Source organism: Muscardinus avellanarius (assembly GCF_963383645.1).
Source record: "Muscardinus avellanarius genome assembly, chromosome: 3".
In the NCBI taxonomy this organism is placed as follows: Eukaryota; Metazoa; Chordata; class Mammalia; order Rodentia; family Gliridae; genus Muscardinus; species Muscardinus avellanarius.
This window is the reverse complement of record NC_137788.1, coordinates 65,753,402-65,780,664: the sequence shown is the minus strand read 5'-3', so window position 1 is coordinate 65,780,664 and position 27,263 is coordinate 65,753,402. Positions and strand designations below refer to the sequence as shown.

The 27,263-nt window shown below is 43.4% G+C and overlaps 1 protein-coding gene across 1 annotated transcript in view; it reads left to right on the top strand.

Annotated features, from left to right (window-relative positions):
- Positions 1–24,239, top strand: part of SLC44A5 (solute carrier family 44 member 5) — a gene marked incomplete at both ends in the record, with an annotated part of 384,719 nt that extends 360,480 nt beyond the window's left edge. The window contains 5 exons of the mRNA XM_080691446.1: positions 18,454–18,526; positions 18,955–19,078; positions 19,194–19,380; positions 22,828–22,848; positions 24,065–24,239. Coding sequence (XP_080547572.1) covers positions 18,454–18,526; positions 18,955–19,078; positions 19,194–19,380; positions 22,828–22,848; positions 24,065–24,239 — 580 coding nt within the window. The remainder of the gene's footprint in view (positions 1–18,453; positions 18,527–18,954; positions 19,079–19,193; positions 19,381–22,827; positions 22,849–24,064) is intronic.
- Positions 24,240–27,263: the final 3,024 nt, after the last annotated feature.

Below are 27,263 nucleotides of genomic sequence, written 5' to 3'. Positions count from 1 at the left end.
TGTAATCCCCGCGCTTGGGAGGCGGAGATGGGAGGATCGCGCAGCTTCGAAGACAGCCATGCTGCTTAAGAGACCCTGTTTCCAAATAAAAATATAAAAATAGGTCTGGGAGTGTAGCCTGGAGGTAGAAGGGCTTCCAGAAACCCCAGTACCACCAACAAAACAAAACAAAACAAAAAAGATATCAGGGAGAAAAAAAAATCCACTAAAGAGGTGGAGAGGAACAGCCAGGTGAGTCCCATGTGTTGATCACTGCTTTTGTGCACTGTTGGGGCAGAAAATTGTTAATATTTGAGTTGATAGGGTGAGACCTGAAGTAGTGCAGCAAGAGCCTGAAGCAGGAGGTGAGAGCTCCAGACATGGATACCATCTCAGAGGAAGAGTGTGAGCCTGGGGCAGGAGGACCCAGGAAGCCCAGCAATAAGATGCTGAGACGAGAATAGAGTGAGTAACCCAAAACATGGAAGAAGGATATCTTTATCCTTTGTCTAGGACAAGAACTGGTCTCTTTCTCCCTCTGAGCACACCAGCTGGCAGGGCCCTTGCTGCTGTCTTCCATTCAGAAAGGGCTCAGGGACTGGAGCAGGACCCACACACTTGCCACGCACTCCTGTACTAATGACTCCACCTCTCTGTGTCTCTAGCTTTCCCTCTATGAAGTTGGGATAATAACTGCCTCTTATAATTTGCATAATATTGTGAAATGTTATAAGGCATCTAAGGCTTATAATACACAGTACTGGACACATTGCTGAGAAGAGATAAGCAAAAAGATTAATATGGATGTAGATATAAATGGATTAATATATGTGTGCAAATAGAGACATGTATTAGAACTGTAGATGGGTAGATATTGCTTATTTCTTCCACTTGCCACTTAAAAGACTGAAATTTGAGGCCTCGTTCTCTGTGGCCACATGTTTTACTTTCCTCATTGAGGAAAACATGAGGGAATGAACTAGGTAATCTACAAGCTCAGAAATTCTCAGATTCTCAAATTATAAAACGAAAAGTGTGGCAATCCCATAGCTAAGCTTTTTAGCAATGCGGACTCCATGATACTTTTTGATCCTAGAGGTCAAGAATCTTCCTCCTCCCATAGGGGGGCAGATGTGTCTAAAGATGGTAATTTTTAGAAGAGTCACTTATTAGTGGTGGTGTTGGAGGGAGGGCTTAAGTCTCTGTTTCCTTTAAGGCACCATAAAGTATGTCGGCCTCAGAGATACCAGAGCACACGATGAAAGCACAGGTGTTGGCTATAAACATTAGAAAGGAAGGGATTCAAATGCAGAGCCTGGGAATTACATTGAAAGCACAAATCCTCTTGGTGTTTGTTTAATAAGTATCCTATCCTTAGGGCCATAAGCTCCCAGAACATACGTGTGTAATAGAACAGACTCTCGCCTCCCCGAGTCCAGGCCTCTGCTCAGGCAGGAGCCCAGGGGATTTATGATGGAGGCCCTCAGCCTCACCTGTCACCATCTCCCTAAGAGATGGTGAGGACCTTCGGCATGTGGCCTTAGCAAGGGATCACACACAGGAGCAGCGCTCAGTAAATAGTGAGCAAATGGATAAGAAGTGGAGGCATGCCCCCAAAGTCCTAGACATCCTTGATAATGGCTAATGGTTCAACGTTATAGTACACTGTCTACGCCTTTTTAAATCTGTTCCATACTTGTAGCCTTGTATGAGTTTGATAATTAGTAAAGGGGTACATCTGTTCATTCATTTAAATCGTTCTTTCCTGCTTTGAAGCAGCCCCTAAGGAACCTTCAGTCTGATGGCAAAGGTGACCATTACATAAAACACAGAGCATAATGTAAATCATTCTAAAGCAAAGAAAGCACCAGGAGCATTTAAAGGGAAGAATCACCAGAAAAATAAGAATGTTTTGTGGACTTGGTGTTATTTATGTCATGTCTTTACAGAGTTATAATAAGGTTTTGAGTAACAGGAGTAAAAGGGAAAACATGGCATTTCAAGCAAAGAACCAAGCCCAAGCAAGACACAAAGATGAAAAGCAGGAAGTGTATTGTGAAAGCTACTAGTTAGATTAAACATAGGCTAGTTACATAGTTCCGATTAAGTATAGGCTGGGGATTGTGAAAATTAGTGCAGAAATATAATTTGGAGTCATATTGTAAAGATGTTTTGTTTACTATTGGGCTATGCAAGCCATGATTTTTTAACAGAAAAAACAGGAGCAAACTTTAGAAATGTTAACCTGAAATTGGATTAAAATGAAAAATATCTGGACTTTGAGGAGCTCATTGGAAGACTACGTGCCTTGCAAGCTCTTCGAAACGCGGCAGTAGACCAGCAGCTTTGGCATCACCCGGTCTTGTTTTATAATATAAACTCAGACCTACAAACCAGAATCTGCATTTTAACAGTATGCTCAGGTGGTTGAGTGCACATTAAAATGTAAAATGCACTGATTGATGGAGAGCTGAGAAGAGCCTTAAACATAGACACCTGCTCAAAGATGGCAGAGAAAAGCAGTGGAGAAGCAACACACCAGAAACTTCTAAGGCATCTGAGACTTTGACCTGGGGACCAGGAGAATAGTGGAGTTATTCTCAGGAATCTCCCAAGAGGAAGGATGTAGGGCTTATGAGATAAGAAAGATGATAATGTACCTTCACATACAGAGATGGAGGAAATAGCAGGGAGTATTCGGTAACACGTGCCTGAAAGGCATTTGGAGAAGCACATTAGACAAAAATGAAAGAAGGAAGAAAGAAAAAGAAAGAAAGAAAGAAAGAAAGAAAGAAAGAAGAAAAGAAGAAAGATTATATATATATATATATATATATAACTCTTAAGTAGTCAAGCAGAAACTTAGTAGTCAAGCAGAAACTTTATTTTTCTTTTCTTTTCTTTTTCTTTCTTTCTTTCTTTCTTTCTTTCTTTCTTTCTCTCTTTTTTTCTTTCTTTCTTTCTTTTTTTTTTTTTTGGTAGTACGAGGGTTCCTGGAAACCATTCTATCTCTGGGCTACACTTCCAAACCTATTTTTTATATTTTTATTTAAAAACAGGGTCTCTTAAGCCTGCGTGATCCTCCTGTCTCTGCCTCCCAAGCGCAGGAACTACAAGCATTCACCACCACTCCCAGCTATTTTTATTTTCTTAATGAAAGATTGGTTATACATATTTTTCTCCTTTCCATATCAAAGTATAAAACCTTCTGCAAGAATCATTTCTAGCTCTGCACAGTCTGTTAGCTAACAGACCTGCTGGGCTTGGGGTATTTTATGGTCATGCATTAGTCTGTATCCTCTTTTGCTAATCCTTGTCAGTTTTGATCTAACACTGGCTGCTATCCAATGAGGTGGTCCATTTACATATCGTTTTAAACACATTTCAGTCCCATTATCCTTAGGTCATTTCTAATAGCCATCTTCTTGCTACACTTTGCTTTTCAACATGCTTCAGTAACGGGAGATAGGAAGAGATGCAGATTCTATTGTTTTGAAGAGAAAAGCCTTCCTAGCTGGATTTTCTCTTTGTGGCTTTGGAGCTCATGTTTCTGTTCATGGAGCCCAGTTTCCTCAGGGTAGGATCAGGGGCACTGCTGTGGCTGCTCCCTCTCTCCATTTTGAGGAAGAGCATCCAGGGTGCCACCTGTGGATCCTTCCTAGCATTGCTCAGTGAAACGTGCTCTGGCCATGTTTCCCTTGGAAGGCGCTGGCAGGGCTCCTCTGAAATAAATCCTCCCAGCTGGAGAGAGCAGGGCGGAGGGTGAAGAGCAGAGGCAAGGGGACCGTCATTAATGGCCTTGTGGGTTGCCTTGATTTTCCACACGTCTGACCAAGTCAATTTCCTGTCTTGGATCCCTTTCCATCTTGTCAAATCCCTAGTTTTCTGCTCTTCATCCTTGGCCTAGCTGTGTGGGTGATCGATTTTAAATTTTCTACTAAAATGTACCAAGTGTTTGCCTTTTGGGAAGGAGTCCAGAACATCGTTGAGGGAAGGACCTAAACTTTAATTTTTTCCAAATGATAAAACAAAGAGTCTATTTTCTTTTCCTCCACCCTTTCTTTTCTCTTCTTTTTATTTCTTGAAAATTTCTTTTTAAGTAGACATACAAAAAAAATCATCCTTTTAAATGTACGATCTTATGATTTTTAACAAATACAAGGAGTTATGTAACTAGTTCTTTTTTTTTGTTGCCTTTGAACAAACTATTAAATATTCATGCTAATATCTCAACTAACATAGCAGAACTACTATTAACACAAGACATGGCTATTCTTTTTTTTTTTCTCCAAAGAGAATTGTGTTATTCATTAAGACATTTTAATGTTTTGTTTATCTCTAAGAGAACTCTTGGATACACCGATATAAATGGACAAGATCAACATTTTCATGGTCTGATACAGCTGATTCTACCAAGTGTACCTTTAAATTTCTTCTTTCCCATTTATCTGGTATAAATGCTGTCTTGATGGTTTGTTTTAAAGAACCTTGATTTTGTTGCTTTGTGTGGTTATTATTCGTTCAGGATAAATAAATGATATCTGGACACGAAATGGCATTTACATTTCATAATGTGGAAAACAATGTTGTAGAAACAAAATAAGCAAAGGGACATAAATGTCAAGCTTGACTGTTATTACAACTCACAATTTCCAGATTTGGGGGAAAGTAATCATCACATGAAAATGTAGCTAAGTGGAATGATCTGTCCACAGCTTTGTCTTCAATGCCAAAAGTATAAGCAGAAAAATAATTTTGATTAAGGAAGAATAATTTGTATGATTCTAAATGGTAAAGCAAAAGCTCCCAAAGTCAACATAGACATTTTTTACCTTTACACTTAAAAAATATTTTTTCTTGAATTTACTTATTAAAGATTCTTTCTATACTTCATCACTTCTTTGGCCTCTTATTCTGCAAGACCCAGCTAAATGGATCCTTGTCTGAAAAGACTTTTGATTCCCCTGAGAAGAGTTAGCCATTCTCTCATCTGTGTTCAGCTCAAATATCTCCTGGAGTATTGAACATTTTGTCACAGTCAGCTTAATTTTTGGTCTGTCTTCCTTGATAAAGGTTATGCATTTTTATTTTGACAGAAGCCTAGCAAAGAATCTACTTGTTAATGAATGAAAAATGAGCTGGTAATGTCATCAAAGAGTTTACTAAGTGGTCAATATTCATATTCACTCTTTTTTTATTTTTTTAAATTTTTTATTGGTGCACTGTATTCATACATCATAGTGGGATACAAACTTTTGTAGACATACATGCACACATCGCCCAGTCAGCCCCCACCCGATCCCCACCCCATTCTCTCCCCATACCTCCCTCCCATGCTTGGCTTAGTGGTTGACATCTAGTATTATAGCAATTTATCCAAACTTAAAAATGATAATCTCACATAACAGTTTCATTTGTCTGATACCAAGCTTTTGATGACTTAAAGATAACATTTCAATATTTCTTTTTACTTTCTTTCTTACCAGAGAATATTTTTTTCTATTTTTTTGGTGAAACTATCATATATTTATATATTTATTTTTCAGAAAAAAAATCTATCCTAATATGGAATATGGACTCTAGATACCCACAATGATCTTGAAAAAGAACAAAGCTAGAAGATATATATTTTGATTTCAAACCATATAAAGCTACAATAATTGAAACAGTGTAGTACTGTTCTAAAGGCAGATATATAAACCATTGAAGTTAAATACAAGCCTAGAGCTAAACTTTTCCCTATATTGTCAAGTTATTTTTGATAAGGTTTCCACGAACATTTGGTGGTGGAAATAATAATCTTTTAACTAAATATTGTTGAAAAATAATAATTACATGGAAAAGAATAAAATTGGACCCTTACCTAATCCCATATACAAATATTAACTCAAAATAGATAAAAGACCTAAATATAAATCTTAAGACTATAAACTTTTAGGAGAAAATCTGGGTCATAAAACCTCACAACATTGAAATTGGCAGTGATTTCTTGGATATGATTTCAATGGCACAGGCAACAGAGGAGTATACAAACTCCCTAAAAAAATAAAAAAATATATTGTATATCCAAAGACAATGTAAACAGAGTTAACAGTTACTAATAGAATGGGATAAAATATTTCCAAATGCTTTATCTGAAGGTATATTAATATTCCAACTAGAAATCCTAAAAATTAACAATAAAGGCAAACAATACAATTTAGAGATAGGTAAAAGACTAACATAAGTAATGAATCTCCACAGATAACCAATCTTAGTTGTCTGTTGGATGGAAACTCTTGTTTCTCTGGTTCTGGTGTGTGTTACCTATTTCTTCTTTGTAGTTAATCTCTTTGAGTATTTTCTCTAGTGCTGGTTTTGAAGACATAAATTCCTTCAGTTTCTGTTTGTCATGGAAGCTTCTTATTTCTCCATTTAATTTGATAGAAAGTTTTGCTGGGTAGGAAATTTTTGGCTGGAAGTTGTTTTCTTTCAGAGTTTGGAATATGTTACTCCAAGCCCTTCTGGCTCTCATGACTTGGTTTGGGAAGTCTGGAGTGATTCTAATTGGCTTGCCTCTGAATGTCACTTGGCCCTTTGTTTTTGTTGCCTTTAAGATTCTCGGCTTGGCTTCCACACTGGTCATTTTGACAATTATGTGGCGTGGGGACCCTCTTCTCCCATCCTGTCTAAAGGGAGTTCTATAAGTTTCCTGGACCTGTGTATCAACCTCTTGCTCTATGTTTGGAAAATTTTCTGCTATTACTTCCTTGAAGAGATTGTTGATCCCTTTGGTTTCACTTTCTTTTCCCTCCTCTATTCCAATTATTCTTAGGTTAGCTCTCTTAAAATGGGCCCATATTTCTTCAATATCAGATTCCTGCTGTCGGATATTTTTTTCTAGATTAGAAACTATGCGTTCATTTTTGGAATGATCATCTTCTAAAAGTGAGATTCTGTTCTCCACGTGGTCTAATCGGTTGTTTGTGCTTTGAATTGAGGCCTTTACTTCATTAATTGCATCCTTTATCTCTTTTTGACTCTCTCTGAGTTCTTTTCGAAGCACCTCTATTATTTCTACAGTTATTTTCCTGATTTGATCTTCTAGAAATCTATGATTTTCTGTTTTATCGGGTTCTGATGTTGTGGGGTTGTGGGCGTTCATTGCTCTAGTATTATTCCTCTTTCCCATGATTTAGGAAGTTTGTGCCTTCTCTGGGTTCTTCCCTTGGGTCACTATGACTTCACTTAAGGTGTTCTGGATCTTGAGTCAGTAGTATCTCAGACCCCACTACTCCTTTACTGGGTTGTATCACAGAGTCTCCGACCCAGAGAGTTGATAGAGGCTGCTTTAGACTGTGGGCGGTGCCAGGTTGCATGTTCTCTTATGGTGTGATATCTCTGCCACCACCACTCCCCCACTGGGTCAAGTCCTAGGGAGTACAGTACTGGGATTTCTCCTCTGTGGCCCGCAATTTGACTCACTGTTCTTGAGTACGCAGATGTAGCTGTACTGGACTCGGTGAATTCTCTGCCTCTGCCGCCGGTGGCAATATGGCGCCGCTGCTATGCCCTCAGCCGTGAGGCTGGCGTATTTCTTCTTGGTTTTGATTTCCACTCTGAATCCCTGCAGCGTGTGCTGAGCTCAGCCACTGGGAGCTTTAGATTTTACCTGCGGCGAGAAATCCCACCTGGCTGTTCCGCAGCGGCTCACCTCGGCTTGCTGTAGCTGTCCGGTGAAATTGCCGCTGCCACCGGCAGTATGGCGCTGCTTCCGCGTCCTCGGGGGTGAGGCTGGTGTATCTCCTCTGTGGCTCTGAGCTCTGTTCTCAGTTCGCTTTCTCTCTGGAGCCTGGTGATTTTTTTGTTTCTCTGGTGATGGTGTTTTCTGGCTATGAAAGGCGCTGATTTTGTGGTAATGGAGATTGGTTGTTAGCGGGGCTCTTAAGCCCCGCTTTTCTCAGTCGCCATCTTCCCAGAAGTTTCACTCATTTTTTTTAGTGTTAGTAACGACATGGTTTTAAGAACACAATGATAAAATTGACTTTGCCTTTGGCTTCACAGTGATTACGATCTGGTGAGAGAGAAGATGATGACTGATGTCATCAACTTTAAAGAGGTGTCTTTTTCTCTGTTGATAAAATAAGTTTACAATTGTCAGTTAACATATTTTTCATTAATATTCTTATAATATCACTAACTTTTTTTGTACTGGATTGAACCCAAGGGTGTTCTATCCCTTAACCACACCCCCAGCCCTATTTCATTTTTTAAATTTTTGAAACAAAGTCTCACTAACTTGCTGAGGCTGGCCTCAAACTTACAACCTTTTTGTCTCAGACTCCCAAGTCCTGGGGTTAAAGGTATGTGCCACCACTCCCAGTTTATCACTAATATTTGGTATTACTCTGATGGGATTTTACTTTCAGTAAAGGGTTATTAGAAGTGACTTCAACATAATTAGAAAATATTTTCATTCTTTTATTTCTTCGGTTTTCTTGTTTTGGTTACTGGGGGATGATGGCCTTGATGCTAAATACTTGCTTTTAACACCTTACACATAAATCACGTTTTATACACCAGCTGCATGCACCATTTGTACTGATGTCAACAGAATGGGCTGCTAGTAGTTCTTTTCTCTTCATTTTAAGGCTTGAGTTATATTTACAATGATATTTTTATAAATGAATGGTTTGATTGACTGATGTAGTAACCTGCGTCCAATTTTTGCTAGAAAACTTACTCTTTAGAAAGTGGTTTGATTAAATATGAAAAAAACAAGTGGAAAGAAAAGATCATATTTTCTGTTTACTTGCTGGTGTCTTATTTTTTTCTTTATCCCAAGAAAGAAGCAGGCTGCTTATGTTTTGATAATGCTGTTTATCTGTCAGATGGCTCAGGCAAGAGCCAGCTGTTTCCCATAAAGATATCTTGGGAAATGGCAATGGTGCTGTCTCCAATGGCAGATGCTATCTGATACCATTTCTAGGGGGTAGTTCCTGTTGAAACGTTGTAGGAGGGTTTTCTAGAGAACAGGCCACGATGTCAAGAATGGTTAGTGCTGATATATGCCAAAGTCAATGCACAATAAGTACAGAGGAAAATAAAATTGTCTTTGAGAGAAGAAAGAAAGGTTCAGAAGGCGGTTAAGAGCAAGCAGTGTCCACAGTGTGTGTTGAACAGGAGTCTAGTGAAACAGTCTGATCTTGGACCTGAAATCTCCACACTGTAAATACATGCACTGGTGCCTGGACCTTAGCAGGCATTTTCACATCAGAGGTCCTCAGGATCTGAGCCTGACTGTGGAGGGAAGAGAAATCAAAAGACCTCGCTTGCTTTCCTGTATGATAATTTTTCCAGTGAAGAACTCTAAGGAATTCTCTCCATGGCTACCAAAAAGGAATAGCACCTCAGCAAATGGAGCATGGATCCAGGCAGGAGCTGTATATGGAGGTGAGACAGGAGAGAGGGACAAACAGTAGCCTCAGAGGAGGGAGCCCAGGGTAAAGGCAGGGAGAAAAAGAGTTCAGGGAAGAAGTGATAAGCTTCCCTTAAATGTTTCAAGAGCTGTCATGTAGAAAGTCTTTGCCTGGAATCTATAGGAAGAAGTCACAAATTATATATTTCATCCAAACATAAAGCCAGTATGTTGTAAAAGCAAAATATGTAGTTATAAATATAAACGACTTCTATTTTCTCCCTCCTCCTCCTCCTCCTCCTCCTCCTCCTCCTCATTCCTATTCTTATTTTCCTTCTTTTTTGTGTGTATGGAGGATCGAACCTAGGGGTATTCAATCTCTGAGCTACACCTCCAGCACTTTTTATTTTTTATTTGAAATAGGGCCTTGCTGAATTGCTGAGGCTATTCTCAAACCTGCCATCCTCCTCTCTCAGCTTCTCAAGTACTGGAAACACAGGCAAGCACCACCATGCCTGGCTATATTATCTCTTCAAACCTGCTCATTGAGCATGATCTTTCTCTACCCTGGATGAAAATTTGGGCAAGTCAATGACTTTTCTGTCACATTTTAGGTAAAATAAAGCATTATAAAGTAAAAGAAAAGCCTCAAATCAGTAATTAAAAATGGAAATGATGTCCAAGGGGCATGACACTTCTATTTTTCTGCTTCCTTCTTTATCTCCTCCCATGGTTTTCTCACTGGAATTTCTGACTCTGCTCTGTTACAATGGCTTCCGCATCTTGGGTCTGGCAGGTGTTGAAGCTGATTCTCTTGTGCATTCTTCAGGGTTCCTTCCCTGTTCCTGATAGTCTTATGTTTGCCATTTTGTTGACAAGGGTAAATGGGGCTAGTCTGACAGTTGCTTCTTTCCCTTCTGTCCCTGAGAATCTTCCTCCAGCTTCTCTTTGTTCTGGTGGGAGTGGCTTTTGGGTGTCCCTATTGAACAAGAGCTAAGAAAAACCTCCATGCTGGCTTGCTTGCATACACATGAGATCTGGAAGGCCAGCTCTTCTCAGTACATCAGCATCTGTCTCCACTCCCCTGGCAGAGTAACAGGCCAAGTCTTTCTCTCCTTTCCCTCCCTGGGTCTACTGTGCCTGCCAACTAGAGGAAGGAAGCATCCAACTCTCCAAGTAGACTCTTTGGAACCCCTTTTCCTGAATTGAGTTGTGGGAGGGCACCTTCCAACATTTCCCCCATAAGTTCCTTTCTAATCTCCAGCAACTTGAGCCTCATACCCCCTGTTTTGTAGACAAGTCTTATGACAATCTCTCAGCCACAATTCATTTTGGAACATAACAAATATTGTCAACAGAAACTAGAATAAGAAGTACTCTGTGTTAACACCCTATTACCCAAGGGAAGCCTTTTTCAGATAAATAATATACTATTTGTCATGCCAGGTGGTGGGCTGGATTCATTTGGTAGTTTTCAAACTTCACTGTGGCCAAGTTTTGCAACTGTATGCCTTGGGGGCTGGAAGGGGGCAGAGGGAAGCTTTAGCTGGTGTCAACTGTAGGGGCTCTGCTTTTACTTCTTATATGCTGTTTTTTTAAGTATGATATTATTGGGAAAGTGTTATGCTGCCCCCCCCAAAAGGCTGCTTACCAGACAGTATCATCTTGACTAAAGATCTGCTCATTTATTCTCCTACTCTGAGCAAGAGACATCAGTCTGGGCACAGTTTCTCTCTGATCCTGGGAGTTTAGAACTGCTCTTACAGTTAATTAGCCGAGTTTCCAATTACAGTTTAAACTATCTCTGTTTGTGTCTGTCACTTCTTCACTGGAGGAAATTAGGGAGTTACTGAAATTCTTCATATCTCAGTTTCTTATCTGTGAAGGACCTATCTGGTGGTACTGTTTGGATTTTGTACATCAAGTGCCTAACAGGGTGTTATAATCATTGTTGGCACGCAGGATACCACAGCTTTCTGCCCTTCAAGAGCTGCCTAAGACATTAATGTGCAAAGTTCCCAGAAAGCATCCTCTCCTGTGCCATTACTTTGAAGGACCCTGCTGTAGTGACATGTGTCTCGAGGGATACTATGTCCTCTCAACCCCTTTCTTCTTCTGCTCCCTAAGTAAGAGCAAACATATGGCTCCTTTGAAGCCCTTTAATTGTAGGGCCAGTAGGTACGAAGGGTCCAGCTGGGTAGCTGTTTCTAAACCAGAAACCTGGGCAATTCTCACAACTGGATAACCTAAAATTTCTTCACCAACTCAAATGCACATCAGCCACAAAGAATCAGAAGAAAGCTTTAGGAAGATAAAAGTAATTAACTTTTATGGTATCTGCTTGGAAGTTGAAGTCACTCCAAGTCCACCAACTTCCAACATTTCTCTGAGTGCCCCCAGAGCGTAATTCCCAATGTCCAGGAACATAATTACCAGAAAGATAGACTCTGTGATAGCTAATTTTATGTGTTGACTTGGCTAGGCTCTGGTGCCCAGTTGTTTGGCCAAACTCCAGTTTAGATGTTGCATAAAAGAATTTTTACAGGTGATGATGATAATGATGATGATGATGATGATGATGATGATGATGATGATGATTCTGGGGACTTAACTCAGGAGCATCCTATATCTGAGCTACAACCGCCCAGCTCTGTTTTATTTTTTTATTTTGAAACAGGGTCTCACTAAGTTGCTGAGGGCCTCGCTAAGCTGTGGTGCTTAATATTTATTTATTTATTTATTTATTTAGTGGTAATGGGAATGGAACCCAGGGGCATTCTTCCTCTGAGCTACACCCCCAGCCCTATTATTTATTTATTTATTTATTTATTTATTTATTTATTTATTTTTGGTGTTACTGGGGTTCCTGGAAACCCTTCTACCTCCAGGATACACTCTCAGACCTATTTTTATACTTTTTTTATTTGGAAACAGGATCTCTTAAGCCAGTGCAGCTGGCTTCGAACCTGTGTGATCCTCCTGTCTCTGACTCTGACTCCCACGTGCAGCAATTACAAGTGTGCACCACTACGCATGGCTCTTATTCTTTATTTTTAAAACATGGTCTCATTAAGTTGCAGAGAACCTCACTAAGTAGCTGAGCTGGCTGTGAACCTGAGATCCTCTTGTCTCAGCCTCCCAAGTACTGGGATTACAAACATGCGCCACCAACCTGGCTATGGTGCTTAGCATAAATAGTAAACATTGAGTAAAGCAAATCATCCTCCATAACACAAGTGGCATTATCCAATAAATATAAAGGTCTTAACACAAAACTTGAGCCTTCTCAGTGAAGAATTTTATTACCAAGACTTCAAGATATAAACCCTATCTAGCTTTCCAGCCTGCCCTGCAGACATGGGACTTGAGACTATAATAACAACTCCTAGACTTATTTCCAGCCTACCAGCCTGCCCTGCAAATTCCAAACTTGCCAGCCCCTATAATGTATCAGCTAATTCCTTAAAATAAATCTTTGTATCTCTCTATATAGATACTCTATTTAGATGTCCTATCAAATAAATTATATTTATTTGTTGAACTTTGATATAAATCCAATCTTGATATTCCTCATTGTACCCCGCTGAATAGTCTTTTCCTAGATACAGTTGGTCATTGGATATACAGCATAGAAGGCTATATATGACCAAAAAATTGGAAGAAAACTTGTGCCAGGCTCCTCTTGGCTGCCCCAGATTTTCTCTGACACGCTTATTGATAAGTCAGGTTCCTTCCCTTTCCCCCACAGGACTCTGCAGCAGGGATAGGAGGCAGAACCTGGAAGCCAGAAGTGGAGATGTAGCAAGACTCCAGACATCGCAGGGCAGACTCCAGATGCTGTGGGGCTGACTCCAGATGTCACAAGAGGACCGGTATTCCCATGCTGCTAGCCCTACCCTAAGACCCCGGCTACATAAATACCCTCACTTCCTCTCTCCGGTGTGACTCTGCTGACCATGACTGCTGACCAGTCATTGGCCCCTTTCCCCAAGATTGGCAGACCTCACCCAAAGGTGCCACTTGACTAAAGAGGCCTGGTCTTACACAATAACTTGGCTAGTTTTGGCCTCCTTTGCAACCCCTGACTCAATTTCAATGTTACACCTGTCTTCTCTGCCACTTGCTCCACTTTCTGCCACCTGTGGTCTCTTCCTCCACCAAGTTCTCTGTAAAAGAAGTCACAATGGCTCCAGCACGTAGGTCCACCTGGAGGACCCTTCTCTAAGATGGAGTCTCTACTGCCAAGAGGAAATGGATGACACAAACTGGTATGGCAGGAAAATTAATGCTGCTTGACACAAATGTTGTAAAAAGATAGAAGATAGATTGGACACAGTAACTCAACATCTAAACCCAGAGACTTGGTAGGCTGAGGCAGAAGGATCACAAGTTCAAGGCCAGCTGGGCAATTTACCAAGACCTTGAAAGTATAAAAAAAAAAAAAAAAAAACAAGGCTGGGGATGTAGCTTAGTGCTAGAGCACCTACAGGTTCAGTCTTCCATATTGCATTTAAAAGAAAAAAAGAAGCCAGGTGTGGTGGCACATGCTTGTAATCCCAGCATTCGGGGAATGAGACTGGAGGATCGCGGTTTGTGGACAGCCTTAGCTACTTAGGCCCTTTGCAACTCAGTGAGACATGGTTTCAAAATAAAGAATAAAAAATAGGGCAGGGGGTGTAGCTCGGAGGTCAAATGCCCCTGGGTTCCATCCCTAGACCTGTAATAATAATGATAATAATAGTAATAGTAATAATAATAATAATAATAATAATAATAATAATAATAAAAGAAAAAAAGAAGATAGAAAGGAGTCAGAAGATAACTGCTTGCTGTTGTCCCCAATCCACGGGCTATTCTGGTGCAATGATTGATTGCAGGTGGAGGTCCAGACTCCCCAGGGGCATCCCAGGTGACCAAGGAGATAGCTGTGTCTGGAGACACTATGACCAGCTCACTAAAGCACCACTCTTGTCTCCCTTGCCTCGCTTCTTTTCTTTCATTTTTGCTTTCATTCTTTTTCTTTCATTTTGGAATGAAAGCCCCCACGGCTTTCCAGCCGGGGCCTATGCTGAGCTGCTAAGAGCAGCAAGGCAGAATGCCTGCTTCCAAAGGCTGCTGGTTCCCTAAGGAAAGGAGTGAGGAGCTCATTGCCCACCCCCTCCTAACCTTGCTCACTCAGTATCTCTATGTCTGTTGGGAAAAATGAAGGTTGGGGCACTAGCTAGAAGCGTTTAGAGAACGTTCCTTTTCATAAAAACAAGGAGCAATAGAGACAAATTCTGTTACCATGCGCTATAGTACTTTTATAAAGTCCTACCTTAAATAATGAATAGCTGGAGTTGGTGTGTGTGTGGGGGGGGAGAATTCCTTAGGCAAAAAAAAAAAAGTCATTTATCTTGAAACAGGACATAGGATGGCTTTGGGGCTTAAGAGTTTAAGGCAAAACAATGAAGAGAAGCTGGTTCTAGACTCCAGGCCTTTGTGGACATGTTCTAGGGAAAATGGCTGGGGGATATAGAACCACATGTATAAAATTACTGAGAACCTAACTTTATCAGGGTATTTTTTTGGGGGGAGGGGGAGATCCAAAGAAAAATATGTTCTTCTCTTCCAAACTTCACACCTGAAAAGCCTCTAAGTGGACCAGGAGCAAGAACAGGGACTCAAACAACACACCTTCTTCAGTGGACAGGGTTTGTCCCAGGGTCCAAGATCACCAGGCTGGGAGGTGGGGCACATGACAATTTCATTAGGCTACCAATGTTTCAGTCACGCCATGTGGCTCAGGAGCCAAAAGAAGGACAAGAGTCTTTAGCAGAACAAAAAGTGTTCATTCTATAGGACCATGGCAGTAAAGACTCCTTAGATGAGGAAAGACAACTAGAATCCTGGAAGCTACTATGGTAGGAGGACATTCCTGTATTAGAATGAGGGCTCAGAATTACCTCTTTTGATTATTAGAGATCATGTTTCTTTTTTTTATAGTTAATAAATTAAGATGGTCTGGGGGCTGAATGGGGTAGCTCAGTGGTAAAGTGCTTGCCTAGCATGAGACCCTGGGTTCAATCTCCAGCTCTGCATAAAAAAAAAAGAGCATGGTTTCTGCTTATACCATATATTTCTTTTTTAAATTTATTTTATTGGTGCATTGTAATCATATATTACATTGGAATACAAGACTTGAGATGATGTACAAGCACACATCATCCAATTAGCCCTCATCCACTCCCCATCTCATTCCCTCCCCCTCCCTCCATTCCATGCTTGTTTGGTGATTAACTTTGATACATTTGTTTATGTACCTCCTGCATTTTAGAGGCTCCATCCTCCCCATTCCATACCCTCTGATTGGTCACCTTAATTGCTTTGCTATAGGACCCTTTCTATAACTCAACCTCTGCCTGTTGCCCCTTTCCTCCTAGTTAGTGCTGATTAGGGGAAGCATCTGGTTTTTATTTTCTGTGAAATTTCTCTGTGCATGCCACGTTGCAAGTACCGATCCCATTCTTGATGGCCCCAGTAGTGGCCTGTCTACCCGGTGGACTGATCCAGACCTCGCTGGCTCAAGCAGCGGCCTTTCCTCATGGGAGGCCCCGATTCTGGCCTCACTGGCTCCCACACCAGCCTAACCCCATGGCTGGCTCTGATCCCAGCCTCAGTGGCCCCAGCACTGGCCTAGCCTCAAGGCAGGCTCCGTCCCAGCCTCGCTGACCCTGGCACTGGCCTAACCCCTCAACAGACTCCTATCCTATCCTCGGAGGCCCCAACACTGGCCTTGCCTCACGGCAGGTTCCGATCCCAGGTCGATGGACCCGGTACCAGCCTAACCCCTCAGCAGGCTCCAATCCAGGCCTCGGAGGCCCCAGTGCATTGTTTCAAGGCAGGCTCTGATGCCAGCCGCTGGCCCCATCACCGGCCTACCCCTCGGCAGGCTCCAATCCCAGCCTCAGAGGCGCCAGCAGCGGCCTTGCCTCTAGACAGGCTCCGGTGCCGGCCACTGGACCCAGCACCAGCCTACCCTCTCAGCAGGCTTCGATCCCAGCCTCGAAGGCCCCAGCACCGGCCTTGCCTCACAGCAGGCTCTGATCCCAGCCTCGCTGGCCCCAGCACTGGCCTAATCCCTTGGCAGGCTCTAATCCCGGCCTCGGAGGCCCCAGCACTGGCCTTGCCTCATGACAGGCTCCGATCTTGGCCTCGCTGGCCCCAGCACTGGCCTAAACCCTTGGCAGGCTCCAATCCCGGCCTCGCTGGCCCCCGCACCACCCTAACCCCTCGGCAGGCTCCGATCTGCCCTCGGAGGCCCCAGCACCGGCCTAACCCCTCGGCAGGCTTCGATCCTGGCCTCAGAGGCCTCAGTGGCAGCCTTGCCTCATGGCAGGCTCTGATCCCGGCCTCACTGGCCCCGGCACCGGCCTAACCCCTCGGCAGGCTCTGATCACGGTCTCGGAGGCTCCAGCACTGTCCTTGCCTCATGGCAGGCTCCAATCTCGGCCTCGCTGGCCCTAGCACTGGCCTAACCCCTTGGCAGGCTCTGATCCCGGCCTTGGAGGCCTCAGTGGCGGCCTTGCCTCATGGAAGGCTCCAATGCCAGCCGCTGGCCCTGGCACCAGCCTAACCCCTCAGCAGGGTCCAATCACGTTCTTAGAGGCCCCCACACTGGCCTTGCCTTATGGCAGGCTCTGATCCCGGCCTCGCTGGCCCCGGCACTGGCCTAACCCCTGGGCAGGCTCCGATCCCAGCCTTGGAGGCCCCAGCACTGGCCGTGCCTCACAGCAGGCTCCGATCTCGGCCTTGCTGGCCTGGGCACTGGCCTAACCCCTCGGCAGGCTCTGATCCCGGCCTCGGAGGCCCCAGCACCGGCCTTGCCTCACAGCAGGCTCCGATCCCGGCCTCGGAGGCCCCAGCACCAGCCTAACCCCTCGACAGGCTCCAATCCCGGCCTCAGAGGCTCCAGCACCAGCCTTGCCTCATGGCAGGCTCAAATCCCAGCTTTGCTGTCTCTGTCACCGGCCTCACCCCTCGGTAGGCTCCAATCCGAGCACCCTCTTCACCCAGCCATTTGTCCCACATTCTCGAGGGTGCGTGGTAGTAGCATTCTGCCTCTGGGGTTATTACTTCAAAAGTTCCAGGTGTAATGCATCAGATCTCTGCCTCCCCTGAGTACTGGCCACTGCCATTGCCACTGCCTCCACAATTTCAAATCTTTCCCAAGCTTTTTTTCCACTCTGAATGTTTTCCAGTGTTCCTAAGCATGCGTGACAGTAGCATTCGACGTTTGGTATAATTTCTCCAAAATATAAGGTTGGTAGGATCCGATTTCTGCTTCTCCTGAATACAAGTCTCCACTGCCATCACGGAGACTGCTTCCAACACTGCCTTCCTCCTAGGTCTGAACTAAACTCTCTCCTTACAGGTGATGTCCAAGATCCTTAAGAATGTAGAGAAGAAGCAGTCCTCCTTCGCGGGGAAGTTTTCCAAAAGTTCCAGTTCATTTGGATAAGTTTTGTCTGCATCTCCAGTATCCTGGCATCCTCCACGGCCTTCTTGACACCTCTCCGATATTTTTCTGTTTTTCTTTTTCTATTTCTTTCTTTCTTTTTTTTGTTTGTTTGTTTTTTAATAAGAGAAGATAGTATGTGTGGTTTGAGGAGGTTGTGGGATCAGGCACTCAGTAGCACTGTGACCCGGGCCCGGTTTCCCCGGGGGTCCAGCATGCTCTGCACGACTCCGCCCGGGGCCCAGAGTCCTGCGACCCGGGCCCCGGCTCTTCCGGGGGTCCGGCGAGCCCTACCTGACCCCCGCCTGGGGCCCAGGGACTTGCGACCAGGCCCCAGTTTCTCCAGTGGTCTGGCGTGCTCTGTGCGATCCTGCCCAGGGCCCAGAGTCCTATGACCTGGGCCCCAGCTCTTCTGGGGTCTGGTGTGCCCCGCCTGACCCCCGCCCGGGGCCCAGAGCCTTCTATACCATATATTTCTGTAGATAAGATAGCATAATGAATAAGAGTATGTATCCTGGAGCTAAACTGCCTAAATTTAAATCCTGGCTCAGCCCCTTAAATGCTTTGACCTATGCTCCAGTCTGCTGGAGTGTGAAACAGGAATGGCAATAGCAGCTCAGGGGGAGCAGGAGGACAAGGGAAAACTAACACATGTGAGCAGTTGGCACAATGCCTGCCACGTCTGCGTGTGTTCGCCAAATATGGGGGATTTGTTTGAATATTGCCTGGGGTGTATTTTTCCTAGAGATCTTTCCTTCTCCATTGGAAGTGGGGCCTTCTTCTAAAGGCCTCCCCCAAACAGGCTGAGCATGCTTAGAGTCAGCAATTTAATGACAGCCCTTTCTTTAAAAGAGACTAAGCTGAAAAGAAAACCAATGCCAGAATTCAGAGTTTGCCGTTGGGGTTTCCAGCTGAGAACTATTTTAAGGTATAAGCAGGTAGTGTCTCCAAGTCTTGGGAGTCACTCAGTAATCCCACAGAGAGATTCTACTGGCAAGCAACTCATTTAGCAGAGTCCAGCATGTTCCTCGGAGATGCAGGCAGGGGGCCCACACTCACTTATTTTTGTTTCCATTTCTAGGGAGAAGCTAGAAGGGAGAGGAATTTGGATTCAGAGAATAAAATGAGGAGACTGGATGAGATGATCTCCAAACACAGTTCCAGCATTCCACAAAGCGCTGAGTCTGTGAGAGTGACTAAAATAAGTAAGATTTAAAAATATTCAAGGCAGGAGAATTCAGGCCGATGCTCAGGAAAATATGCCCTGATGAGATTTCTGTTGAGCCTCAGAATATCCTGTTCTTTTTTTTTTTTTTAAAGGAAAAGATGTAAACTTCATACCCAAAGTTATAGAAAGTAAAATGAAGCCCGCAAGGTTGGGGGAAATCTTATCCTGTGGAGGTCAAAGCTCCCTTATCCAGCCAGTCTCTCCTCATTTTGCCATGACTGAAAGTTTGCCATGGACTGAAAGTTGCTTCAAAGGGATTTTAAATGGACAAGCTCAACGGTAGCTACAATCAAATTATACTTACTCTTTTTTGAAATATCCTACTTAGGAATGGTTATTGGGCCCAGATTCACAAGGGTATAATCATTCATGAATGATTTTTAAGTGCGACTGTCCGAATATCTCAGAAATAGTATAAGAGCCCCTCATGTCTCTACAAAGCAGTGCACATAGTTGTGATATGCTTTGGAGTTTGGTTTAAGCCCGTGAAATTGGGATGCAAAGCTCTCTTTAGTGAATAAGGACATTAAAATGAGATTAAATGTAGTTGCAAGAGAGGAATGCATATGCTTTAGGAGATGAAAGATGGGGGGAGCTTTGGCAAGAGCTACAGAAGAAACAAGCAGCTGCTGTACTCTTTATTTTTTTTTTTGTACTGAGGATTGAACCCAGGGACAGTCTACCTCTCAAACATGCCCCAATCCTATTGTATGTTTTTTTAAATTTTGAAACAGGGTCTCACTAAGTTGCTGATACTACTCTCAAACCTGTGATCATTCTGTCTCATCCTCTCGAGTTATTAGGATTACAGGGGTACACCACCGCACCAGGCTCGTCCAGATCTCTTGGCTCTCATTCTTCCAGAGCATCCCCCAACTTTCCAGTCTAGGATCTCTTACTCTGAAAAAACACCAACCATTCTGCTAAGTTAATGGCTCAGCATTCAATGTAAGTGATGAAGTTTCCCTGTTGTGACCACTAACAAAGCCTCCATACTTCTCCTCTCTCTGCCACTTAGTCTCTCAGATGCACTGTGTCACCCTGCTTAACATTCCTTTATTGGTGGGAAGAAGAAGAGAGGGTAAGGGAAATCTTAGGGAGCATCACATGAAATCTGAGCCAGCAGCCCTCCCCATCCTTCACCATGGTTACAGCACATCACGGTTCAGTGGCATCCCTCTTATGACTCCAGCTTGGGCTATCTTCTCTGGAAGCGCAAGGACACACCTGCTAGCAATGATTCCCTTCATCCTCAACTGTCAGCATCTACAGGAAAGGGATTCCCATGAGGGTGACCTTTGTTGACACCAAGTATATTGGATCCTTCTCATTTTGGAAGAAGTGGTTACTTCTTCACAGGTTAGCACACCAGATACAGAAAACACACACACACACACACACAAAAAAAAAAAAAGTTGGCTCCATCTCTTGGTCACTCAGTGACTCCGATTTCCAACCTGAAAACTAGAAAACTAGGCTCAATCCAGTGTCTCTGTGACTCGCCAAAATGTCTGAATATTTGAAAATATGTGGATGTTGGGTACCAAGTACATTCATCCAATTAACTGACTCACATGCTGGCAACAGGCAATGCCAGATAGCATTTCAGTCAAAGATTTTATGGGATTTGTTTTTTAAAGTCAGAAAAAGGAATTTTGGTCTAAACAAAATAGATCCAATTATTTCTTATACTGCTTTGAAATCCAGGACTGGTTAAGTTTGTGTTAGTCTGTTCTTGAGTTGGATTGCTCCCTTATTACCTGCCTCTCTCTCTTTTTCAACCTTTACTGAAGCGTATGCAACAAAGAAAAAAAAATCCTCGCTAGATTCAAATCCTGCCCACTAGGAAAGGTGTTTGGCCATCCTCAGCTTCACTGTATCATCCATTAGGTGGAAATGAGAGTAATGTGCCTGTGGCGTTGTCTTGAATAGCAGATGTATATTGTAAACCCCCGGCTCATCACAGTCCCTTAATAAGTAAACTGTAGATTAAGGGGGCAGACACAGTATGAATTAGCATGTGATGAGGCAAAATTATTCAGCACAAAGCTGCAGTTTAAACTCCGTTCTTCTGTCTCAGAGTTCTCAAAGTGTTATCTCTGACCATCTGCTGCGGAATCCCTCTAGGGACTTAAAAGAAATGGAGAGTTCTGGTCCCTGCCTAACTCAGTTACAGAAAATCAGAATCTGTGGGAAACATCTCTCTTTCTTTCTCTTTCTCTCCCCCCCCTCCGTGTGTGTGTGTGTGTGTGTGTGTGTGTGTGTGTGTGTGTGTGTGAGATACCGAGGATTGAACCAGTAGGCATTCTACCTCTGAGATACACCTCCAGCCCTATATCACTTTTTTATTTTGAAACAGGGTCTTGCTAAGTTGCTGAGGGTGGCCTTGAACCTGCAATCCTTCTGTCTCAGCCTCTCAAGTACTAGGATTACAGGCATACACTACCATGCCCCTCTTGAGAAACACCATTCCTAACATCCCCTGTCTCCAGACAACTCTTGAGTATCTTAAAATTTGAGAACCACTGAATTAGAGCACTGTTTAAACCATGTGACCCTTGATTTGTAAAGGAATATATGGTTCCATGAGGGTATCAGGGATTTTTAAGCACTCTGAAGGTCCTGAGTCCTGGGGCCTAGATAGTGTGGAATGTTTGAAAAAATTAAAAAACCAAGTCAATCAAGAAAGTCGTGTTGTTTTCTGTTTGTGTTTGGTCTTTTTTTTTTTTTTGCCTTGTTTTGTTTTTTGCTTGACTGAGTCATTTTGTTTTATTATCCAGGCCCAATATGTAGCACTTACCCAATTCCCTGAACAATATTAATCAGAATTTGATATTATTTACTCATTTATTCATTTTGCTCTAATAAAATCCCAATCACTACAGAAGGTGTGTGGTCTAAAATTTGCTTATTCTCAAAATTGATATTTCAAAAGAAATTCTTAACCCTTCACTGAAGACTTGAACTTCCAGTTGAGGAAAGAAGAGTTCCCCAGCAGGTATGATACACAGGGCAGGGTGGTCACGGGTTGGCACAAAGGTGAGACTCCAGGCAGCAATCACTGGCTGTTTCTTTGGCAGGCAACCCCTGGGATATCTACTGAAAAGGCAGAGACGGAGCTGGCAGGGCTGGCAGGCCATCAGCGTGCTCATCTAGCAGTGAAATAAGGGAAGCACCATGAAGCTTGAAAAATAAGTGAACCAATTTCACTAGCAAAGACCGGGTACCACCTTCAGCTTTGTGGGGTCCTTATGTGGTACCCACAGCTGAGCAGTGATACGGGGAACTTGGAGAGGGGCCACAAAAAGCAATCAGGATCCAACCGGCCTCTGATGAATAAACTCTTTTAGGGATTGGCTTCCTCAGACCACAGTGTGAGAGTGTTGTGGGCTGCAAGGGTGGGTGTGTGGGGAAGATAAACAGGACATGTTGACAGCTGAGTGATAGCAAGACACTGAAATCCTCCTACGAGGAGCATCAAAAGAAAAGGCTGAGGCTGAACTTCAGCAGAAATTGGGCTGGAGAGTGAAGCTCTGGTTGTGAAAAGTGAGATCTTCTCTTCCAGGGAAAACTCTAACACTGCCTTCCAACTTCAGATACCCCTCCTGCCACCTCCTTTGCTCACCCCTCACCTTAGTTAGTAGCCTCGGTTTTTGGTGCAGAGTTGACAATATGCCTGATAACTGTGCTAACTGCTTTATAGTTAATATCTCATTTAATTTTTAGGGTAACCAAGGAGGGTTACAGGTAAGGCCTGATTTACAGAAAACAGACTCAGTGGGATTAAGCAAGGAAGTCACACCACCAAAGAGTAGCAGACCCAGTCTGGTAAACACTAATGTACCTTGATCACTGGCTGTAGCATGGGAGATCACTGTGGCTGGAAGCAAGTGACCAAGGGAGAGGGGAAGGGATGAGACTAATGAGGTGGGGCCCCCAAAACCAAATGCCCTTCAAGAACACGAAGGATGTATTTTCTTCTGAATACAGAGGGAAGTCGCCAGGCTTTTAAGCAGTGCGGCTCTAACACAAGTTTTTAAACAGATCAATGTGAAGGAGAGATGGGAGTGCAGAAAAAGAACTGTACAACTATTTTAGACTTTTTGTTGTTGTTGGGAGTCTCGGTATGTTGCCCAGTCTGGCTTTGAACTCTTGGATTCAAGTGGTGATCTTCCTGCCTCAGCCTCCCAAACAGCTGAGATGATAGGCAAGTGCCACAGCACTAAGCTTGCGTGAAGATTTTTGTAGTCCAGATGAGACAGTGGCTTGCATTAGGTATTAGTGGTCAGATGTGGGGAAGTGGGTGCATTGTAGCTATTTCAGGGTAAAAAAAAAAAAGCATGTGGTAAATAGGTAAATGATACGCCCAAGGTCACACAGGTAGCAGGAGGCAGAACACATCTGGGGTAAGGCTCTTAACTACCTGAAAACCCAACTTGTGATCTTCCCACTAACTAGCAATCCCCGATCATGGGTCACTGGGAAAGGGGTTTGTGATTTCCTCTGCCTGAAGCAAAGATATAAAAGTTTCCCATTGTGTTAAACTTATGATGGAGCTTTGTGTACCTGTCCATAGACCATGGCTTCTTCTTTCCAAAAGGGGTTGACAGAGTTTATCCAGAACACAGGGGGAAAAAATGACCAACCCCCAGGCAAACATTTCTGTGCACTCTGAAGATGAATGTAGCACAGTGAGCGGGTGGCCCAGGACAACCACGATGGGCGTGGTGAGAGGTGAATCTTCTGTCGTAAGCTGCATTAGAGACGAGGAGGAGCCGCTCGGCAGTAGAGAGACTATGTGGCCACATTGACACAGCAAAAGCCAAGTGCAAGATTGAGCAATTACCCAGTAACTGTAGGCTGGGGAGTCAGCCAATTTGGGTAACTCAGATAAAAACATGTGCTTTGGCTGTGTCTCTAGCCTGAATTACCCGATAATGGCCCAACTGTCTGTTTTGCTTAGTTGCAGAGAACAAGAAACAGGTCTCAACCCGAGTAAGAAACTGTCCACGGGACACAGTACAGTGGGGCAGAGAGCTGCTGGAAGAACAGCCATCCTGGGAGCCCGCCTCCAAGATGCCCAGGAGCTAACCGTGGCTGTTAGCGCCCTGTGCTGGCTTCCAGAGACCCTAATGTGAATATCTGTTTTCTGACATTTCTCCAAGTCTAGTCTAAAGACAAACCTGAGGAAGAAAATTATAATAAAATGTACTTGTTTGAGGAAATGATGGGAACACAAAGGCAGCAACTAATACTGGAGTGGGGTGTGGAACAATCAGGGAAGACTTCCTGGAGATGGTGTCTGAGCTGGTCTTGAACAATGAGTAGTTATTAGCCGGGAAAAGAGAAATAAGGAGAGAAGGGAAAGATTACAGAAAGACGGTAGCACGTTTCCCCTCTAGTGATGAGTTGGTGTACAAAGAAATAATAGTGTTTAGGATTTGTGCAATTCTACACCCTTTATATGCACTATCATATTTCACCACCACAATAACCCTTTGGAGAAATTGCTGTTACTCTTCTATTTTATGGATGAGAAAACGGAGGCAAAGCCAGACATGGCAGCACATGCTTGTAATTCCCGCGCTTGGGAGGCTGAGACAGGAGGATCACGCAGGTTCGAAGCCAGCCTCAGCTACTTAATGAGGCTCTCAGCAACTTAGTGAGACCCTGTGAGACCCTGTTTCCAAATAAAATATAAAATAGGTCTGGGAGTATAGCCCGGAGGTAGAAAGCCTCTGGGTTCCACCTGCAGTGCCACCAAAAACAAAAACAAAAAACAAACAAAAAAACTGAGGCACAGAACACTTTAATAAGCTGCCCACAGTCACCCCGGCACACAGTGGCAGAACCAGGACTCCAGACCACATGACTTCAATGTCTTTGTGATACTTCTTGGTTTTGTTTTTTCCTGTAATGGGCACCAGCCCTGAGCACTGCTGTGCAGAATCTTTTGGGGGTCCATGACAGATAAGAAGACAACCCCACACTTCACAAAGGCCTTAAGTCTGCTCTTGGAACAGAACCCTCCCAGGCAAATGACACACAGAGGCTGTGACTCCGCCATTGGCCTCCCTGCTCAGATGGCAGCTCAGTACCATGTTACTTCTGCCCTGCTTGGTCCCTGACACCTTGACCCCTGCCCTGCATGAGCTCAGTGTGCTCCTTGGAGCCACGAATTCCCTGCAGACTCTAGCTGCCTCGACTTAGTTTCATCACTGTCTGTCTCCTTCTATCCTAACAGGAATGGAGGCCTCTCACAAGTTTGGGCCATGTCTTTGTTTGGGTCTACCCCTTTCAAGCCTTGCTTCTGTTACTGACCTCCTCCTGCAAGTGCCCGGCTCTTGGGAGGAGCTAAGGTTGCCCGCCAAGACTCCCGACACATGTTTTTCGCATCTTCGTGAAATTACCAAGCTGTTTTCAGAAAGACAAATGGTAAACTCAGAGAACTGCACGTGGTCTCGCTTGGAGGAGTTTCAACCAGAGATGAAATTTGTGGTTCAAAACCATATTAGCATTCACTCTAGTGCCTCTGTGAGAAATGAACTAATAACTGGTGGTAGTTCTCTGGAGACCTCACCCTGGTTCCTGGAAGTAAATATTTTGAAACTGAATTTGTAACAATGGTTTCCATTTTGAAATATGGCTTTATCATTCTTTTGGGTTTAAAAAAAAATAACGCAAACACTCGTAACCTCTACAAGACAAATTCCAGAGAGACTTTCTCCCTCCAAATCACAGATAGTGACCAAATAATCCTTTCAGATCAAGAAGAAAAGCTGGTCATGGTGGCTCATGCTTGTGATCCCAGTACGTGGGAGGCTGAGACAAGAGAATTGCAGGTTCAAAGCCAGCCTCAGCATCTTAGTGAGGCCCTCTGCAACCTAGTGAGAAACTGTTTCAAAATAAAAAATGAAATAGGGCTGGGGGTGTAGCTCAGGGGTAGAATGCTCATAAGTTCAATCCCTAGCACCACACATATCACTCCTCAGAAATAAAGGTCAAGAAGAGAGTTTACATACACAGCCAATTGTTGTTTTCCATTGTAACTGAGGCTGCAGTAATAAAGTTCTGCTCAGAGTCTACCCACTCTGGCTTCGTTGAAAGGAATAGGGAGAACACTGTGCTCCTGGGCTGCCTGCCTGGGGCATGGCAGGGCTTGGTAGACAGATCCTTGGTGCCCATCACTGATCAGGCTCATTTTGCCTGATCTCACATCATTGGCCCCAGCCTCCCAAATTAATCAATCATGTGTTTAACCATGTTTTTTCTATTCATCATCTCATTTTAATCTCAGAAAGTCTTCTTTTTGCTGGTGGAGAAAAACGGCATCAAGGGAAGTGAAATGTTTTTATTATGCACATAACTGGTGTCAGAGAACACACTAAATAAAATGTAGGTGTCTCACACCCCATAGTGTAAAAAGGACATAGATTGTCACAGGTATATGAGATTTGCTGAAGGTAGGAAAGAAACATATTTTAAGAACTTAGGAAGAACTGTCCTAAAATGTGAAATTATCCTCAGATGCTCAAGCATGGGCCATGATTTTGATACTTTTCCTAGCGTCCTCCTTCAGTTGACTAAGCACAGACATAGGGTCAACTTTGTGGCAAGAACTGTGGAATGTAATGGGAAGTGATAGTCTTTCCAACCACTGAAGACTCAGGGCCCCTGATCTTCTTTATTTCTTTTTTAAATTTTTTTATTGGTGCATTGTAGTCACACATCTTAATGGGATACAAGATGACAGAGGCATACATGCACATGTATCTTCTGATACCGTGTGCATGTGCATGCGTTCTCTCTCTCTCTCTCTCTCTCTCTCTCTCTCTCTCTCTCTCTCTCTCACACACACACACACACAATTTGTACATGACCCAACCTTCAACCCCACTCTTGGTTCCCCAAGTTCAGACCCTGACTTAACATGTGCTAAGTACTGTACTTGGTGATAATTTAAAAAAAGGATAAAGAAGTTTCCTGCAAATCCTCTGAGACTAAAGAAATCTGTCTTGAAATATCTTATGAAATTAAAAAAATTAGAAACCATGTATGAATTAATTCTCTTGAGATCTCTATACATCCATAAAAATAATCTGGTCCTTTAAAAAACTCTTTGCATATTAAAGTCAAAAGGCTAATTATGTTAATCAAAGTTC